General features: G+C 34.8%; 2 protein-coding genes across 2 annotated transcripts; one reads left to right on the top strand and one right to left on the bottom strand.

Annotated features, from left to right (window-relative positions):
• Positions 1-815: 815 nt before the first annotated feature.
• On the bottom strand, positions 816-10,394 carry LOC144962621 (uncharacterized). The gene is made up of 4 exons (XM_078895712.1): positions 10,119-10,394; positions 6,716-6,779; positions 5,676-5,779; positions 816-4,789 (listed from the first exon to the last, which is right to left on the bottom strand). Exons 1-4 carry the CDS (start codon positions 10,272-10,274, stop codon positions 4,646-4,648), a joined length of 468 nt encoding a protein of 155 aa, XP_078751838.1. The 5' UTR covers positions 10,275-10,394; the 3' UTR covers positions 816-4,645.
• A 504-nt stretch (positions 10,395-10,898) lies between these two features.
• LOC144962620 (actin-related protein 2) lies at positions 10,899-20,007 on the top strand. Its single transcript, XM_078895711.1, has 8 exons — positions 10,899-11,081; positions 12,426-12,536; positions 13,207-13,422; positions 15,001-15,073; positions 15,313-15,449; positions 16,733-16,882; positions 17,570-17,848; positions 18,688-20,007. The coding sequence occupies exons 1-8, from the start codon at positions 11,034-11,036 to the stop codon at positions 18,862-18,864; spliced, it is 1,191 nt and encodes a 396-aa protein (XP_078751837.1). The 5' UTR covers positions 10,899-11,033; the 3' UTR covers positions 18,865-20,007.
• The last annotated feature ends 133 nt before the right edge of the window (positions 20,008-20,140 follow it).

The raw sequence follows: 20,140 nt of genomic DNA, 5'->3' as shown, positions 1-20,140 counted from the left end.
TGTTTCATTCATCCTGTTTTGTTGATAAAGAGGAAACCCAAAACGTCCATTTTATCTGTTTTCGTATATTAATTTGAAGCTTACATTCAATTTCACATTGTTATTTATTTTATTGAGACGTAACACAAGATACCACAAAGAGGAGCACACTCAGATGGTTACAATGTCACATAATATATATCTATGTAAAAATTACACACACAAAAGAGAGATCCTCGCCAATGTTAAATCATACCACATAAATATTGTTTGCTGTCTGATTTGAGGGGTTTTACAGCGCTTGTGACACTTAAGTCATTTCAGCGCCAGTAAAAGGAAGATGATGGAAAAGTAGATTTGAAGCTAATAGGCCTTATTACAACATAAAAATCAAAGCAAAGGGGACTGGTTCAAATAGGGAACAGAAGATTCCACTAGCAATCCACTGATGTGCCTATTTTAACATTACTTAAAAGTCCCATCTGGGCCCAAGACGAGAATCCCATTATGAAGGATACACTCAAATGTTTACAAAATACAATATTGAATTAAAAACTGATAATTGTAATTGCACAATAGAGAGATGATTTACAATGGAAAAAAAAAAGAAATACATCTCTCAAAAAAGGTACTATACATTCGACTAGTACGCCATGATCCAGAACAAGGATAGAGGACAACATGGAAAGGAAAAACAGATATTGGGATAATAGACACAGCAAGTGACCTCTCCGCCAACCATGAGAGGCCAGAAGATCCCAACCAGATACATGAATGGTCTGGCTATAATAATAAATGAACTCACTAAATCAAAGATTAATTCTAAAAAACACATTGAGAGTCTCTATTCTTTATTTCTTTTGATTCTCGTTTACTGAAAACAGCGTAATACAATTGCATAGCATAGTAAATAACCACTCCAGTACAAAATATCACGGAATGTCTAATATATGGCAGTAAAAAGCCGTAGCAAAGTGGAGACATATCAATAGTACCAGCTTTGAATGTATACTGATAAAACGGAATGATGAACAAAACGTGGAAATAGAAATAATTTTTTTCCTCACCTCTTCATGACATTATTTTCTCCAGGTGGAAAGTTCTAAGTACACTACTGTCCGCTTAAGATAAGCCCCGAGGACCACAAGGACCACAAAAATTTGTGGTATCCAAAACTCAAGGGGAACAACCTTTCATGGATGCAAACATTTGTTTAATCTATTCCCCTAGAAAGTTGACCCAGCTTCCTGGTAAGCTTGGCTAAACTAAAAGTGACTTTTTTTTCTACTAGTATTTGTCATTAGAGCCATATTTCTCAATACAACAGGCAGATGACGATGATCGAAATGCTTGGAAAGGCAGAGTCAGAATGAAGAAAAAAAGTTGGGAAGGTTGGAACGCTAGTTTCGTTCTGATTAGCAATTAGCAAGCCCTTGAAACTAGCCTAGTGAGGATGAGGGGGGGGGGGGGGGGGGGTAGGGGAGTGAGGCAATTATAAGATGCCAACTTCCCAGCAGGGATGTGCATGAGGGATGACACAATGAGAAGGGATGGGCAGGGATTATAGAAAAAGGCAAAATCCAAATGGGAAAAAATAAGGGGCTATGGTGCAAGCACACTCAAATTCAAATATAAAGATAGAGACAGTGTTGTGTCTTGATTGTGGCAAGTGAACATATTGCACAATGAGGAGACCAACAGATAGGAGACAATGGTGGGCGGGGGGAAGGTGAGGAAGAGACAGATAATTGAGAGATAGACTATCATGTCTATCCCAGAGATTATGAGTTTATCTTATCCAGACTAGCTCATGGATGGAGTTTATCTCGAACATTTTAAATTACTAATGATTTAGAGCAGAAAAATTGGGACCAGCCTCAGAGTTATTTTGAGCGAGACTTGATCTAATGCAGTTCATCTTAAGCGGACAGCAGTGTATCACATCCTTGCTTTTATCACATGAATTAAAGTTATCATAAAGCCTTTTCATTTAGTTATTTCAAAATAGTCACAATTGTTGGATTCTTTCGACCAATTTTTCACATTAAAAAATTTAAAACTAAAATCCTTTCACACGGGAGTGAGGCAATTATAAGATGCCAACTTCCCAGCAGGGATGTGCATGAGGGATGACACAATGAGAAGGGATGGGCAGGGATTATAGAGAAAGGCACAAACTATATGGGAAAAAATAGGGGGCTATAGTGCAAACACACTCAAATATAAAGATAGAGACAGTGCTGTGACTTGATTGTGGCAAGTGAACATATTGCACAATGAGGAGACCAACAGATAGGAGACAATGGTGGGCGGGGGGAAGGTGAGGAAGAGACAGAAGGATTGAGAGATAGACTATCATGTCTATCCCAGAGATTATGAGTTTATCTTATCCAGACAAGCTCATGGATGGAGTTTATCTCGAACAGTTTAAATTACTAATGATTTAGAGCAGAAAAATTGGGACCAGCCTCAGAGTTATTTTGAGCGAGAATTGATCTAATGCAGTTCATCTTAAGCGGACAGCAGTGTATCACATCCTTGCTTTTATAACATGAATTAAAGTTATCATAAAGCCTTTTTATTTAGATATTTCAAAATAGTCACAACTGTTGGATTCTTTCGACCAATTTTTCACATTAAAAAATTTCAAACTAAAATCCTTTCACACATATTAAGTAAAAATTACAAAGTAAAAATAAATAATTCGTTTTAGTCTACCTAATGAAAAGTCTAAAATGACTTTATAAAACTCTGAAATAATAAATAATTTTACTTAAATAATTAACTGATAACTTCTATAATTGAGAATTTGCAGCAGTTGATCCCTCATCCCTCCCCTCTACTATCCGATTGCCTGAGGGGCATGCACACATACATACAAACACGCAGACAGAAACAAATATGCTCAGATGAATTATTTGTACATCAATAAAGTATTATTGTTTGTTTTTAAGAGTTTTACGGCGCTTGCAACACATCAAGGTCATATAAGCGCCAGTAAAAAGGAAGAAAATGGGATAGTAAAAAGTTCTAGAATTACAATTAAAGCACCAAAGAAAAGGTGAAACAAAGGGGAATTGGTTCAAATAGGGAACAGATGTAGATTCCAAGAGCACACCGTCAAAGTACTTAGTTTGAGATCACCTAAAAGTCTCATCCAGGCACATGCCCGAACTAAGAGGAATACACTCAAATGTTTACAAATTATATAATATAATATGCAAACTAAACATAATACAATGCATAACAGAGAGATGATTTACAAGGAAAAAAAGATCATCTCCCAAAACAATAACTATGCATTTGACTGTTTCCCTCCCAGCCAGGGATCCGGCCAGGGCCAGGACAAAACCAAGTACCTTCATTCCAAGACAAAGACAGAAAGCATGTTGGAAAATAGATATAAGGGGATAGAAGACACAGTATGTACCTCCCTGCCCGCCATGGGAGGTCAGGATCCCCACCCAGAATAAAGTATTATGTCAATAGATCACAACAAAGTCATTACCTATTAACAAAGAATAAAAATACTGTTAAATAAATGCTATCTGCACAAAAAGCCATAATATAATAAAAAGACAATCAGTAAACCACATTATTCCTATTAACCACGCACCAACTTTATCATGTTCGAAGCATAACTATCTAAGAATGGTAAATAAATAGCCAATACAGAAGTAGACAGAGATAAACAATAATCTTAGACATCACAACCTCATAAGACTTGTAGGAATGCACAACAATACTAGGCCCTCTCATATGCACATGGTGTATCCAGTCCAGACGCAACATTCTGCAGGAATGTCCAGAACTGGATATTCGTCTGATATCTGTCAGGGTTTTTCAGATCTCCTTCAAGATCATCCTCTTCCTCCCTTATACAGTAATAATAATAATAATAATAATAATAATAATAATAATAATAATAATAATAATAATAATAATAATAATAATAATAATAATAATAAGTCCTTCAGAGCCATTTAGCCCATGGAGCCAGAGTTTATCCCAGTTTCTATAGCGTGAAACAGACGATAACAATTGTACCCTTTTGACAGGACGCTAGTCTCTCAGATTTCTTCCCTTACCCATTACCATAATTAGTGATTTTTCAAGGATGTAATGTCTCTTAATATTTTCTGAAGTGTGTAAGACCAGGGAACTACATTATCATAATATTAACTCCTAGTTAAGGTCACTGACCACACTGCATAAAGCAAGGAAGCAATAACATGTGCTTATAGTGTACAGACCGCTGCTAACTAATGTCATGTTGTTGATGAAACATGTGTACAGTGCGGTTAATAGTATAATGAAGTATTTATTGTCATGATAAAATGTAAACCATAGTATGGTTTACATTTCATATATAGTATACAAACAATAGTCGCAAAACGGTATTATATCAGGGTGAACCAGGTGCTTAAAATTGAATTTTTAAGTTTAACTTATATCAAATTTGAGCTAAAATACATTTCTTTCCTAAGAAGAGTGAGCTTTCTTTTGTAAATAAAAAAAAAACATAAAAATAAAAAAATAAAATTTCCTCAATCTGATAATGATGACTTTTAATCCAGTGATTTTTATCCCATCCTGTTCTTTGTGACACAATACAGGATTGATACTGTAGGGCACACATACAAATATAAAGCCACCATTTGATTTATCACAGTTCAGTTTTGATATTTCTAAATTTTTCTGGGTGCTGATCCCTGAAGTAGTCCATGTAGCCAACGACAGGATATTTGGCCATGTAAGTCCCTTCAAAAGTTTCATCCAGCGACTTTAGATCACTTTCATTCAAGTCAGACTGCCAAAAAATAAATAAATAATGGTTTAAAACATTAATTATTATCCATTAGTATACAAGATACTACGAATATCAATCCAAATTCAAGAGGCTGTACAATTAAGAGCAGAGTAAACTGTACTATCATTATTATTATTATTATTATCATCATCATCATATCCAATAAAACTTTGCTGGCGATTTTTCTCAAAGAGCACTATTATGTATATGTCCACTAACCAGAGTGAGCATCTGAGTGGAGCAGGTATGTAGCAAAAAAAAAAGAAGCACAACACAATCCGATGTTTGATTGGAGGAGGAGGAGAACGAGGGCAAAAATATTTATTTTTAATTCATCACAACAGTGAATGATACATTTAATCAACTGTGGCAAGAAATTAGACACATTTGCTTTATTAAATGTTAGAACATCCATTATTATCATATTCTAGAAATGAAATGGTCTGTCAAAGCATCATTGATGATCTTGCACTCACATTAATCTAAAACCAATCGGTCTTAAAGTGAAATGAAAATTATAGCGGCCATCATTTTCTTTTCATATCATCCAAAATGGTAAATAAAATATGCAATGAGAAATTGAATAGTCATCAGTCCTTATTTTATCCAGATTATAGTTTTAATTTATTAGAGTAGTCGTGTCTCAAAGAACAAAAACAAACCAAGCTAACTGTTTCAATGATCAAGAGATAACAAAAGACGTGCAATGTTACAACGTGAAAAGAGGGAAAATAGTGCTTTCCAATCAGGTCCACTTAGGATAAATGTTTTAAGGAAACTAAACTCACTAGCATAAAATTCTATATAGATATTGCCATTCCCTACACACAGGTAAAGGGTTCCCAACATAAGACAAAAGTATAAACTAAAAAGAAAAAATACTTACAATATCATGAGTAAGATCCTTTTCATCTAATGACATTTTGGCGATACCTTTGGTACTGTCTTTGCCAACCAGACTGTTGTATGGAGAGCCTTTGCCATAGAATCCTGAATAAAACAAATTGTTTATTTGAGAGATGATCCGTAGGAAGACAGAGAAGATGCAAAAAGCAATGGTTTTGATTACATAAATTTTCTTTTCAAATAACAATTAAGAAAATAAAAAGATTCCCCACCCCCCTTTTTAAAAAAAAATTCTGACACTGAATTCAATAAAAAAATTATTTTTTTTTTGGTCCTGAAAACTGAATGTCTGATTATCTGATTAAAGTAATATATGGTAGATAAACATAGAAATAAGTCACATCAATGTGCCACTAGAATAAAAAAAAAAGTCGTAATTGAGTATTTGGTGTTTCTCTGGTATGTGGCATCTTGCTCCTATTACCTTAGCCATGATGCTGTTTGCAAAACCAGAAATTCACACCTAGCACTTGTTCTGCGACTTCCTTCCTTACATTTTAGAAATTCTATAACTTAAGCCATAATGAACTTTGAATTTCATAAAAACAAAACACCTACATTGCCCTTTTCAAATTCCTGATTCAATGAATTCAATGGCAGACCTGCCTACTTGAAAATCTAAAACTTCGTGATTTTGGGAGACAAAAATTGTAATCGCTATAGTTAACTTTAAAAATCAACAATTCACCACTTCAAAATCCTCAAAATTAAGTAGTTTGCATCAACTTTCATTTCCAAGAAGTTTTAATGACTTAGATTTGCTCATGAAGCTCTGAAATTGTCTCCAAAATTTCGTGATTCTACGAATTTTTTGTAATAGTCGGTAGATCTGAAAAGACTTTCAACCTTTCTGAGAATAGATTATGACTGCCCTTCCAAGTCATGAGTTTCATTAAGCCAAAGATGGAGTGACCAGGACACCTCTGTGGAATAACAGACTTCAAAATTAGATATTAAACCATTTGGTCATAAGTTTGAATACTTCAATAAATAATTAAAATTTAAAAATCCCAGACTTACTTTTGCCAGTTGAGACGTCAAAGACTACACCCTTTATACCCATGTAGATTGGCTTATTTTCATCCTGCAGAAAAACAAATATTACAAAATTCAAATTCTGCAAAGTAAACTAAATATAAAAACCGTGACAATTTAAGTTAAAAGGGCAGAGGAAAAAAGACGAATGAAAGGTGAAATCTACCTATCAAATTCAAGATCCGTTGTCACAAGCCAAAGCTAATACTGTTTTGCATTTGTGTCATTCTTTCCGAGTGAAATAATATGGATATATCAAAAGATACACATTACCTATCCATAGATTAAAATTTACTTCCTCATGGTGTCACACAAGTCATGTACAAGTCATGTGCACTCCTAGGTGCTATTTTTGCACTCACATGACTGTCTGTTGTCTACCTCACCTGTGTGGAAAATGGTGCATTTAAGCAAGGACAAACTGCCAGAAAAAAAGTTGACAATCAATGTTATCCACCACTGATAGATTGTGCTCAATGAATCCTGCTAGGCTTTGCATTAAACCATGAAATGATGTTGACTCAGCCATCAACATCCACATCAGCGTTGCTTGTTTAGGTTCCTCAATCTTCGTACAGTTCCTTGAACTGAATAAGAGGCCTTGACTGAATTTGTGAAAGTGCATAATCACGAATGTGATTGTGAAAAAGGCCAACAGTGTATATTAAAGCTTTGAGAAATTTATCATGGGGTGCGAAATAAATGGTTTGTTTTTTCATCAGTATTGATTTAAATAAGAAATGGTGTCTGCCCTCTATAGGGATTTGATGAATGTATGATATTGTTGTCAAATTCAGCTATTAAAATGTAAAGGCAATTGGAATGTTTTGCATTTGTATATTTGAAGACAGCTAACTTTTTTGTTTGTTTCATTTGGGCCATGAAGATAGATATAAGTTTAATTTTTAGTGACCCAATGTAATGGCTGAGAAAGCCTGGGGGAATATTGGACAAATACCAAACCCAAGGGAGGTGGGGTAATCAAAGACCCAACAAAACTAATGCCAGGCTTCAGGAATGGCAATATAAAACAGTGGGTTGCACTACTGACAGGCCACGACAGGTCTGCTGCAAAAATGCATTGATGGGGTCTGAGGGAGTCAACTGACTGTCCACACTGTCAGGGAAGGTTAGAGACAGCAGACCACATAACCCTGCACTGTCCTGTGATGAGATTGGCGGGAGGTTTCGAGACTGTCCTCAACTGCGGTGATGAGTGGAGATGTAGCCATATGCTACTACTACAATCCACTCCGGATAATCGCATCTAGGTTAATCGCAGCATTTCTCAAGAAATGAAATAAATTCTATATAAAAGTCACTGGTTAATTATAAATAAAATAAATAAAATTCCCTATATTCATCCCATAGGGGAAACTTTTCTCTAGGGTCTATTCCAAGGGAAGACTGGAATAACCCAGGCGTTAGCCGCAGTGCAGCGCTGCATAATGAGCTAGGGCGAGGTGACTTGCTCAAGGCCACACAGCGCAGCTGCGAGTGATTGAACTCTGAACCTTTCGGGTACGAAGCAAAGACCGTACTGCTGAGCCATGCTGCAACAGACTTTGGTTAATCACAACAAATTTTTGCCCTAAAAAAGTGGTAAATTCAAGAAATCAATCAAACAAATTATCATGGTTAAATTTTATCACGGAAGAAATTGTGACTGGTCGAAAAATCGAGAGTGAGCTGGAGTTAATGCTACAGGAGTGTGTCACCATTCTATTTGAGATAAAAGAGGGCGGGGCCTTGCAGTATGGGTTTCTGATGTCATCTGTGGCCATTAAAAAGGAGGCGAAGGGACTGGGCATAATTTTTACAACAGGTAGACAATGACAGTTGTTAAGAGAGACTGAGCGATATCCTTTGTTTTGGGATTGACAACTGTGCCTTGAGACAAACAAGTTTGATAAAGTCTCTCCCATCACGGCTAACCTAAGATGTTGAGAACAAAAGAGTGAAAGTTAATCCAATCTGAATAAGATGTCGATTTGCATCAAAGCTTCTTCTGCTTGTCAAAATCTTTACAGGGATGCCATATGGTTTTTGTTTCAATCAAATTGCTATGTCTGTGGTGGACTAAGAACAGTGTTTACCATTACAACAACTGGTTTGAGTTTGAATTTAGCATATATGTGTAAAATGTGGCAATCGTGGACAGGGATCAACAGTTAATGGCAACTTCGATTAATTGCAACATTCTTGATGATCCCAAGGTGTTGCGATTATCCAGAGTGGACTGAACTATAGTCTACTTCTTGTGGCTGCAAATTTTGTAGTCTGTTAGTGTTAGTGTTACGAGTATAATTAATGGTAGCGTCAATTGCCAAGGACCTTGACAATTGTCAAATCGTCAATTGCCAAGGACCGTGTCAGTTTATCAACTACGCATGTGTACTTTTAACTGCCACGGAGTACCTTTAGTGTCACGAAGTGATGCATTGCCACAGAGTGATGTTATGTATTAATAATATTAATATTAATTAATACTCTCTTTTACTCTTGTTTCTCTCTGTGTGTCATTTTCTCTTTTTTTCCTCTATTACACACACACTCTCTCTCTCTCTGTCATTTTCTCTTTTCCCTCTCTGCCATTTTTTCCTCTGTGTATGTATTTCTCTGTCATTCCCCCCCCCCCCTCTCTCTCTCTCTCTCTCTCTCTCTCTCTCATATTTCCTCTTTTTGTTACGGACCTTGCCAGTTGGTAGATCATCAACTATTTACTATTAATGCCACGGATTGATCTTGTTGCACAAATGTTTTACGTTAATTATTCCGTATTAAGACGATGTGCAGTATATTTCCTTTAAAATAAAGGAAATCTTATTTTTCTTTTTTAATCTAGGACATCTTGGCAGGGATTTGCCACCTCGTCCTTCTGTTTTTTTTCCCCCGCTGAATCCGAAATCAACAGTAATTTTTGTTTGATATTATTTTAAATCATCTTGGAATTCGTGAAAAGACATAAAAATTAAAAACAAATGCCAACAAGTGTGGACTTGATCCTTTCCACAACAAAGAAAAGAAAGTGACGGGGTTCGAGATTCGTATGCGCGCAAATCGAGGCTTGACTGAAATCACCACATGCAGCTGATTGAGGCCCGACTGAACACACATGCGGCTGAAGATCCAATTGCTCTTGGCAATTGATGAACGTCAACTACCAAGATTGACTCCTTGGCAATTGATGAACCGTCAACTACCAAGGACTCACTCCTTGGCAATTGACACTTCCATAATGAATAATGTGCTTATTTATTTACATTTTTGTCTTTATTTCCCAAAACGCAATGATTGCAACATCTGTAAAAATCTTAACATTTAAGGTTAACTTTTTACATATATTTATTAAAGTTAAAGTTAAACACAACAACAAATCAACACATACTGATCCATCATATGACTGCATTGATTCCCTGGTGAAGATTCGGACTGGTTGTCCAGCAACAGAAACAACATCTACATCTTTAAGAACATAAGCTCCTTGACAGGAAAATATTATAAACGTTAAAAAAATAAAAACTGAAACGGATAGTTCAGTCATGATCAATAATCATAAAACAGTGCAAACATCAACAAAAAACAAAAGAGAAAGTGAGAATCCACATCAAAACAACTTTCGATTTGGAGAAGTGAGTGAAGTGTGTGTTACGCCTACTTCAATATCGAGGTCAGGGGTCAAAATCGTGTCAAATGATGACAGAAGTCGGATATTTTATGTTAAAATTTGCCATTTAAAAATAATCTAAAATAAAGTAATAAAAAGACTCGACCAACGGTGGGTATGGATTTTTATTTGGTATTCAAATTTATGAAGATGTTTCTAAATGCAAATATGTAAATATATATATATATATATATATATATATATATGTGTGTGTGTGTGTGTGTGTGTGTGTGTGTGTGTTTTTCAAGTTCAATTCATCTATTCTTTTCTAAATCTACAAAACAAATTTTTGATAATTTTTTCTTCTGAGTGATATTTCAGGTCAGCTTGGCTCATAGGTCTGTTTCTTTTATTATCTGCTAATCGACCAATGACCAACATTATAGACCGGTATAGTAATACGAGTTCCATATTGATGTATGGAATTGGATGACCCTTCTTAGTTATTTAGTTAGACTAGCATTATCCAATATGGTAAACAGATAACCAAAACAATCTCACGGGACAACCGGTTCCGTAATTCACTTCCGGTGCACAGGAAGTGTTTACTGTGTATACTCTAGCAGAAGTCTTGCTAGAGGGATTGAATAATTTTCATATTTGCGAAATATCGGTCGTTATTTCGCATAATCCATAATGGATTCCGACGGTAGAAAAGTTGTAATATGTGATAATGGAACTGGGGTTAGTATTTGTTTTGGCATTTCTTGCCGATGGATAATATTTTACGAGAACAATCCCGACTGCTAATGATGACAATTGTATTATACCCGGAAGACATTTCAGAACTTTGAAATTAGTCTATTTTTTTCCTCCCTATATTATTAAAAGGAAACATTAGTGAATCTAGATAGATTAAAAATACAGACATTTGATGATAGCATGCATTCTTAAGGAACATATTTAACAGAAAATGTTACTCAATCGCTAACTGAAACTAATTTGTCCAGGAAGTGGGCGTGTCTTCAAGTTCAAGATTCGGTCCCTCAAATTATTTTGGTTGGCAAATCAATAAATGATTGCCATCTGTTTTGAATGATATGTAATATTGTCAAACAAAAACTGCCTCTAATTATTGCGCACTTTGTGTCAGTTTCATGAGCAAACTATTTCCATTGAGCTACACAAATTTGCACAGATCTCAATCTGAACTGACGACTTAACCAACCATCGTCAGACGTGCCTATTTCTCAACTTATGGCTCTCAAGTCTCAAAATATTCTGTGTGTATTGTTAGAAATTTTTGTGATGCTGATTCTTTCAAATGGTCAGCATTTGTCTATTTCCAATTTCCCACTTGGTTGAAGTTGTAAGGAGACATTTATATATTAACATTATTAACAGTAGGGTTGACACAACTTGAGAGTTATTAAAAGAGGCACCTTCTTGAGTTTGCTGAAAGTCACTGACTGTAAATTACGATGTAGGCACTGTCAACTTCATCATCCAACAATAAATGAAGACTTGCATGCGTGGTAGTTATGAAATTTTCACACCTACAATGCTCAACTATGGAGGTTGCCTCTGGTACTTAATAATTACAAACCAATCTTGCTGCTTGGATATTGGGACTTGGATGACACTCAGTAAAGGAGTATTATTACTATTTTGCCCTAAATTTTATTTTCAAAGCTAATTTATCCTTAATTTGGTAAAAACTATTGGAAGGAAATGATAAAGTTGACGTTTAAATCGACACGTCAAATTATTTAAAAGTTTTTTGTTCTTTATTTTTTTTTTTTTTTTTTTTGGGGGGGGGGGGGGGGGGGGGTTGATTTAACAATATTTGGAGTATCCTGTGTATTGATGTAACAACATCCATAATTTTTTTAATTTTAACCTTCTCTGTGAATGTTCTCTTTAACTTAATTATTCATGCTGAAGTTTTTAGCCATGGTCTCCTCTTCATAGTTTTTTTAAAACTTTTACCACATTAATTTGGTTACTCTTTGAAGTTATTATTTACTAAGTACTAAACAATATTTCACTTCTCATGTTGAACATTGTTTTTCATCTCTTCTATTCCAGTTTGTCAAATGTGGGTTTGCAGGATCCAATTTCCCAGCTCACATCTTCCCTTCCCTTATTGGAAGGCCGATCATTCGGTCAACAACAAAAGTCGGAAATATTGAAGTCAAGGTATCACTTCAACATAGTGTGATAATTTGAATATGTGGCATTCATATGGCAATAACTATGACGTGATCATGCTCTATCTCTAGATATATTTGAATCTTTTACCTCAATTTGAGTTTATTTTAGAGAAAGTAAACCTGGTCAAACAGCATTGTCCTTTTTTTTTTTTAAAGAAAAAGATTGTAGTGACACTTTGTAGGTGTCATGGCTCTTCCAACATGATTGTTGCTTTTGGCTTGAGACCTGTCAGAAGTGCTTTGATGTAATGGATATTATGCTTTTAAAATCCCACTGTTTTTGAGTTTGTTTCTTTTTTTTTAAAGTGATAATTTTCTCAGACAGATGAGAAATATCTATCACGAGTCAGTGATGAAGTAATTCATTTGCATTGGATTAAATCAGTTTGTATCCAGTTCAAGTTATAAAGACCCTGCTCCATATAGCTTGAAGACTGATTGGCTGTAAATTAGAATTGTCACCTGTTGAAATACTGCAAGGTTTTAAAGGTTCTTTACCCTCATTGAAAATCTTCCATGATGCACACAGGTTGAATTTTCAAATTCAAAGAGGACATATCTTCCCTTTCAGTTTCAGGTAAAAGATTTCAGTTTTTTTAGGCTATGATTATTATAACAATAGTAACCATTCACCTCCCCTTACCGTCTCCTCTCAGGATTTAATGATTGGTGAAGAAGCAAGTGAATTGAGGTCCATGCTAGAAGTCAACTATCCCATGGAAAATGGAGTTGTCAGGAATTGGGACGACATGACTCATTTGTACGATTTCACATTTGGGGAAAGGAAGTTGAACATAGATCCCAAAAATTCCAGAATCCTTCTAACTGAGCCACCACTCAACCCCACAAAGAACAGAGAGAAAATGGTCGAGGTAAAGAAATAAAAATGACTTACATAAATAGATATTGTCACTGACCTACCAACCAGTACAATTTTGCATATTTCTTCAAGATTCATAGATTCTTATAATGCGGTTATGGTGTGAGAAAAAAATATCCTTTTCGGATGAAATAATTTATTGTTGTTATTTTTGTTTTCTTTGTTTGTTTTTTTAAAAACATTATAGACAAATTTTCCAAACATCTGATTTATAGGTAAAATTCTGCAGACCATTTTATGGTGGCCAGCCCTTGCGTTTTGCATCACATATTGTATTTAGTTATGTTATTTCAATTGCTTCAGCTAATCACCAAGATATGGTGCAACTGTCATTATCCAGGGGTTTCAAGATGGTTGATAATAGGGTCGTGATTAGACCCGTGATAATAACAATGCAATGCGGGGACAAGTGCCTGTAATAAGACGTGTCCCAACCATATTAGTATTAGAAAGTGTATTTTTCCTATTGACAAAGGGTTAACCCGTTACGCTTTCTCTCTCGAATGTGTAATGTCATTGTTTTGATCATAAACAGTGCTTGAATGGGTTTTTTTTTCCTCTGTCATTTATTAGGTATTTTGAATAATTCTCTGTGTGGCCAATTTTGGTCAGCGGCCATCTGGCAGCCCTGGATAGCACTGTTTTTCTATTGTATCTGATGGCAACAACGATAAAGTGATTTAATTTGTAGATAAATACATGCTTTCTTTGGTCAGGTCAGTAACAAATTGATCTCACCAGCTGTGAGTGTGCATTCTATTGTCTAGAAGTACAAGATGCACTGGTCGGAAACAATGTTGCCTATTTGTCTAGATTTTTTGTATGTACCATCTGTTTCAACAGTGATATTGTTTTGTTGTTAAAAAAGGGTTTACTTAAATGTATGTCATTACTTTAGGATTTTTATTATAATATATGACAACAACAACAAAAATCAGGACCAGAGGTCAATGTCATTATCCAGAGGTTTCTTTGTATTTCACAGTTTCTATGCTTCCTTCTCCTAGAACTCCTGGGAGAGGATCCTGACCTCCCATAGTGGGCAGGGAGGTACTTACTGTGTCTTCTATCCCCCTTTATCTGTTTTCCAACTAGCTTTCTGTTTTTGTCTTGGAATGAGATTACTTGGTTTTGTCCTGGCCCTGACCGGATAGGGAAACAGTCAAATGTAGAGTTAGTTTTGGGAGATGATATTTTTTTCCTTGTAAATCGTCTCTCTGTTATGTAATGTTTTATGTTTTGTTTACATATTATATATGATTTGTAAACAGTTGAGTGTATTCCTCTTAGTGGGGACTTGTGCTTGTGACTGGATAAGACTTTTGGGTGATCTCAAACTAAGTACTTTGATAGTGTGCTCTTGGAATCTACATCTGTTCCCTGTTTGATACAATTCTCCTTTGTCTTACTTTTTCTTGGGTGCTTTAATTGTAATTCTAGAACTTATTACTATCCCATTTTCTTCCTTTTTATTGGCGCTGATATGACCTTATTGTGTTGCAAGCGCTGTAAAACCCTTAAAAAGAGACAATCTCCCAGAACTTAACTTATTAAATATGATCTGTTCCAGTTGATGTTTGAGAGGTATCAGTTCCACAGTGTTCACATCGCCATCCAGGCCGTCCTAACCCTGTATGCTCAAGGTAAGCATCTCCTTAAGGTTTGTGGATGTCAATTTTTATTGAAATGATTTCATAACTGTCTGTTTTCGTTCACAGTTTCTGATATATATTCAGCCACTGAGTTTGCTGTTTGTACTTTTAAAAAAAAATATATATATTAGTAGATTTTAGAATATGCAGGTTGTAGTCTTTTTGTGTTTATGTCAAGAGACCATCAATCTTATTTTTATGACTACTCCATAATTTTATTTCGTTTCCAGGATTGGTGACAGGTTTAGTGGTGGACTCTGGTGATGGTGTCACCCATTTCTGTCCTGTGTTTGACGGATTTTCACTCCCTCATTTGACCAGGAGATTAGATATAGCAGGGAGAGACATTACCCGCTATCTCATCAAAGTATGTTGTCACTTTACTTGTGTACTGTTACATTTTTAAAAAAGTTAGTGGTGTTTCACTTTCCCTATCATTAGGTACGGAAAACCCAAATTTAGATTATATAATTGTTGTCTTTAATTTGCATTCAATAATAGAACTTTTTTTCCTGATTAAAATGGTATAAAAATTATTAAAATTGGTTAAAAATTTTAAAAGATATGTTATTTCGAAATTTGTAGAAAATCACCCAAATTTGGGCTGCTTTGAAAGCAACCTTTTGTCCGTTTTCAAAATGCCGTATTTTCATAAATATTCAAGCCAGACCTCTGTAACTTTCTAACAATACACATCTTTTTATTAAAAATATGTGTATTTTTTTCCTGAGCTCTTAAGTAAAATAGAAATAATTTGCCCCCAAAGTAGCTGACAAAGCCAAAATTGTCAATTTCAGCGATTGTGCCCCTTGCCTGAGCCGGCGTATGAGTGAAGTGAATACAGCAAATGCTGTAGTTGTAGTTTCGTTTTCAGTTGGCTGGTGAACGCAAAGCTATAAATCTTGCTTTCGTATTCATCATTTTAAAGCTGAGATTTAAAACTTTCTTTTGATATCAGAAATTTTCAAATTTTTTTCTTAATTTTTTTTATCAATTTAAATTTTTTAACTTGAAACTTCAAACTTTGAAAAAAGTCATAAAAATGCGAATCTGGTATCGAATGAAAGCTTGTTCAATTCTCTTTCTGGTGCAGCCATTGACGTTACTATTAATAGCGCTGACACGATCAGCCAAGCGGAGAGAAAAGACGACCGTCAGTTGCAGTGTTCAAGTAGCAGAGCGCCGGTTCACAAATCGGAGTTTACTCCTCTTCTTCAACTCAAAGCCATGAAATAACTGCAAATCCTATGAAAAAAGCATAAACATTTTTTAAAAGATGAAGATTTGAGATTTAATTTGATACCAAACACGTTTTATTTGATGGACTGAAAATTAGAAAAAGAGAGTGACGATTTGAGTTGAAATTCTCGGTTTGCCAATAAAGCAATGACTCGATAAGAGGGTTTGCCGTACCTACTATCATCAGTTAATGAAAAAAGGTGAATTATTTTTTGAGTTGCTTTTTTTTTTTTGTCGGAGGGGGTTAGTTGTTCTCTATTATATTGACCTGTCTTTCTGTATATAATATTAATTATTGGAAAGCTGATCTACTCATGCATTTTTTGCCTTTTTATTTCAGAGACTGCAATAATTTCTGTTAATGTTAGAAATGTAACATTTTTTCTGAAGTATTTTTTTTTTTTTCAACAGTTATTGTTGCTGAGAGGTTATGCATTTAACCATTCTGCTGACTTTGAGACTGTTCGTATGATGAAAGAGAAGCTGTGTTATGTAGCGTATGATGTTGACTTGGAACAAAAATTGGCACTGGAAACAACCGTCCTTGTAGAACCATATACCGTATGTATTTTTTAGCTCAAGGGCTTTGTTTTGCTAAGTGATGAAACATTATTTTTTGTTAATCAGTGTCAATCCATTTCTTTCTTGTGTTAATTACTTATGTTCTGCATTTCTCTCTTCAAAAGCTCTTCAACATCAGCTGATATTTTTTAGAGAGCAATTATTACACTTTTAATACTTTTTTTTATAGATGCGACATTTTGTTTGTGTGTGTGGATGTTTATTTGAAGCGCTTATGAACTGTATTTTAGGTACTATATTATTGTGTCTCTTTTTGTGATCTGATTTTCATTGAATGGAAAGGTTGAATTGTGCATGAAATAGAAAAAAAATGTCTTTGTATTACCTTTCAACTACCACAAATTTTAAAACTATTTCACTTAAAATAAATTGAGGAGATGAATCCAGAGACCATGATTATTAATTTAATGGAACATTCCGATTTTGAATTTCACAAAAAATTGACTCTGAATACCCCCATTATGACTCAATTGTTAGGTGTTAGATTCTGCTTTTGCTTCATTTGTTGGATCTGATTGTCATATAACATTGGTTCTATTACTCTTATGCTGATATCTTTTTCATCTAAATTAATTGATCTCTTTCCGTATCTGTAGAACATGATTGAATGTTATCATTGCATATCAGTTGGACTCCGCAGGACTCACTCTCTTTGTATTTTCACAGTTGCCAGATGGTCGAGTGATCAAAGTCGGAGGAGAGAGATTTGGTGCTCCTGAGGCGCTGTTCCAGCCTCATCTCATTAATGTTGATGGCGTTGGAGTTGCTGAGCTGTTGTTTAACACCATCCAATCTGCTGATATAGATACACGATCAGAGTTCTACAAGCATATTGTTTTGTCAGGCGGCAGCACTATGTACCCTGGTCTACCCAGTCGCTTGGAGAGAGAGGTCAAACAATTGTACCTAGAGAGGGTGCTGAAAGGGGACACATCTGCCTTATCTGTAAGTTAAACTTTTGATTAAAGGGATAGTTGTTTCATATTTTATTCCTTTGAGAATGTTTAATTTTCTGTCATGTTAAATAAAAATGACTTTACAAGAGGTAATCTTGTTTAGTTTTGATTAGAATAAATAACAAAAGGAAATGAACTGGAGGGTTCATTTTATTAAAGGAATACAGATAGGTCTTAATAAATTTAAGCTTTCATTTAATTTCCTATTACGTATTTCGCACACAAAACGAACGAAGAAGTGCTAAAACAAACATACCAACAAAGGAAACTAATGCCCTTAATAGTGGATCGACAACTATCCTTTTTCGGACACATAGTAAGGAAAGATAAGAATGAATACCTGGCAAGTTGTGGAAAAATACCTGGTAAACGCGCCCGGGGGAGACAAAGAAAAACACTCATAGACCAACTGAAGGGCTTCACCAACCTAACAATCCAAGAGCTGTTTGAAAAAGCAAGAGACAGGGAGGAATGGAGAGAGATAATTCATGCAGTATCCGAAGCCTGGACCAGGCATGGAACCTAGAAGAAGATTACGTATTTCCCCAAGCTTCGACTAGCAGCATTGTGTCAAAATTTCAAAAAAAAATGTTGTTTTTTTCATGAGTTGAAGTTTGGATATGTGTATTATAGAAATATGTGGCACAACAAAACAAAATTGCATTACTCTGATTTACAATAATCTATTAGTTTTATATAAATACCTTCTAATATCAATCTTCTGCAGGAAGTGAATAGAGATTAGCTCATTAAAAGTGATTTAAAACACAGGTGCAATAGTGAATCATATAAAGCTTATATACTTAACTATATTTTCTTTTCTTTCAGAAATTCAAGATTCGTATCGAAGATCCCCCGAGGAGAAAGCACATGGTTTTTATGGGTGGATCTGTGTTAGCTGACATCATGAAGGACAAGGATCAATTTTGGGTTCTGCGATCTGAGTATGAGGAACAAGGAATTAGGGCACTGAATAAATTGCTGGGACCTCAGGCTAGACATTAGTTAGGACTGTTTAAATGAATTGATTGGGGGATGGGGCAAATTTAGTATTTTTGTTTTAGTTGGGTCCATCATAGATTGGGATGCATGATCCGAAAGAAAAGAAATAAATAAGGAGCAGGTAGGAGAAATTATTTGTTCAGTCTAGTAGCGAATACATATCGAATAGCATGTCTGCTTTAATATCAGATTAATCTTGTTGGATTTTAAGAGAGGAACAAGTATGATGTATGCAGTTAGTAAATAAATATATATCAATTCACTTTGTCATGAAGTGCCTCAATTTTATTTTTATTTTTCCTCGTCATATTGAAAGTCTGTACTTGTCTATGAATAGGGAATTGTAAGTTATGATGCATTTGTTTGTAGTTATTTGTTCTGGGGGTTGAGTATATGATCCATATACTGTGTCTTTCATTTATGGTTCTTAATCATATTGCAGTGCAAACCGATTCAGTTGACATTTCTATAAAGTCATATGACTGATCTAGTTTGCATGGATTGAAAGATTTTGTTTAAATGTCTTTGTTAGATTAATTAAATAGTCCATCTTTAGTTGGAAAGTAATAATTTTTTTTTAGGATATTAAAAGAACGCTAGTTGTTTATTGTATTTGTTTTGTTCTTGTTCATGTGATATGAATATGAAATATTTGGTTATAAATATAGATTATTTATATTGATTTATTACTTTAAATATACAATTTTTTATTTGTGGAGATATTAGTTTTTTTGTTTTTGTTTTTTTATATATATAGTTAAATATTTGCCAGTAATTCTTTCAAGAAAGATTGAGAAGGGATTTTTTTTTTTGTTTTTGTTTTTTTATGGTTATCATCAGATTGAATATTTTGTTTATCTTGGATGCACTTAGATTGTAAATCAATTATGCATATACGTCTATTTGTCTTTTCACTATTAGCATCCAGTATTGTGCTACTTCTTTGCTGATCATCTGTCCCAGCACATTTCATTATGTTATCATTCCGACTGCTGTCTATAGATTTCTGTCTCTATCTGCAGCTTTACTCTTTTCAAAGGCAAAAGAAAATAATGATAGAATAATGTATATATGATATAATAACTTAATAAATATATTGTGTATATCAATGACTTTGTTTTTAAATAAATGCCTAAACTTTAAAAATGACATTGTTTGTTGCTTTCACTTGTCAGTGTTCTGGGTTAAGTAGAGAGCAGTGGGGGCTGTCGGAAACCTGGGATCATGAAAATACCAATGGAAAGGCTTCGGGTGGGAACGGTGCAAGCAATGGACGTTT

This window comes from Berghia stephanieae, chromosome 1 (assembly GCF_034508935.2).
Source record: "Berghia stephanieae isolate SIO BIC M18660-M18661 chromosome 1, UCSD_Bste_1.3, whole genome shotgun sequence".
NCBI lineage: Eukaryota > Metazoa > Mollusca > Gastropoda > Nudibranchia > Aeolidiidae > Berghia > Berghia stephanieae.
This window is presented reverse-complemented; position numbering and strand designations above follow the sequence as displayed.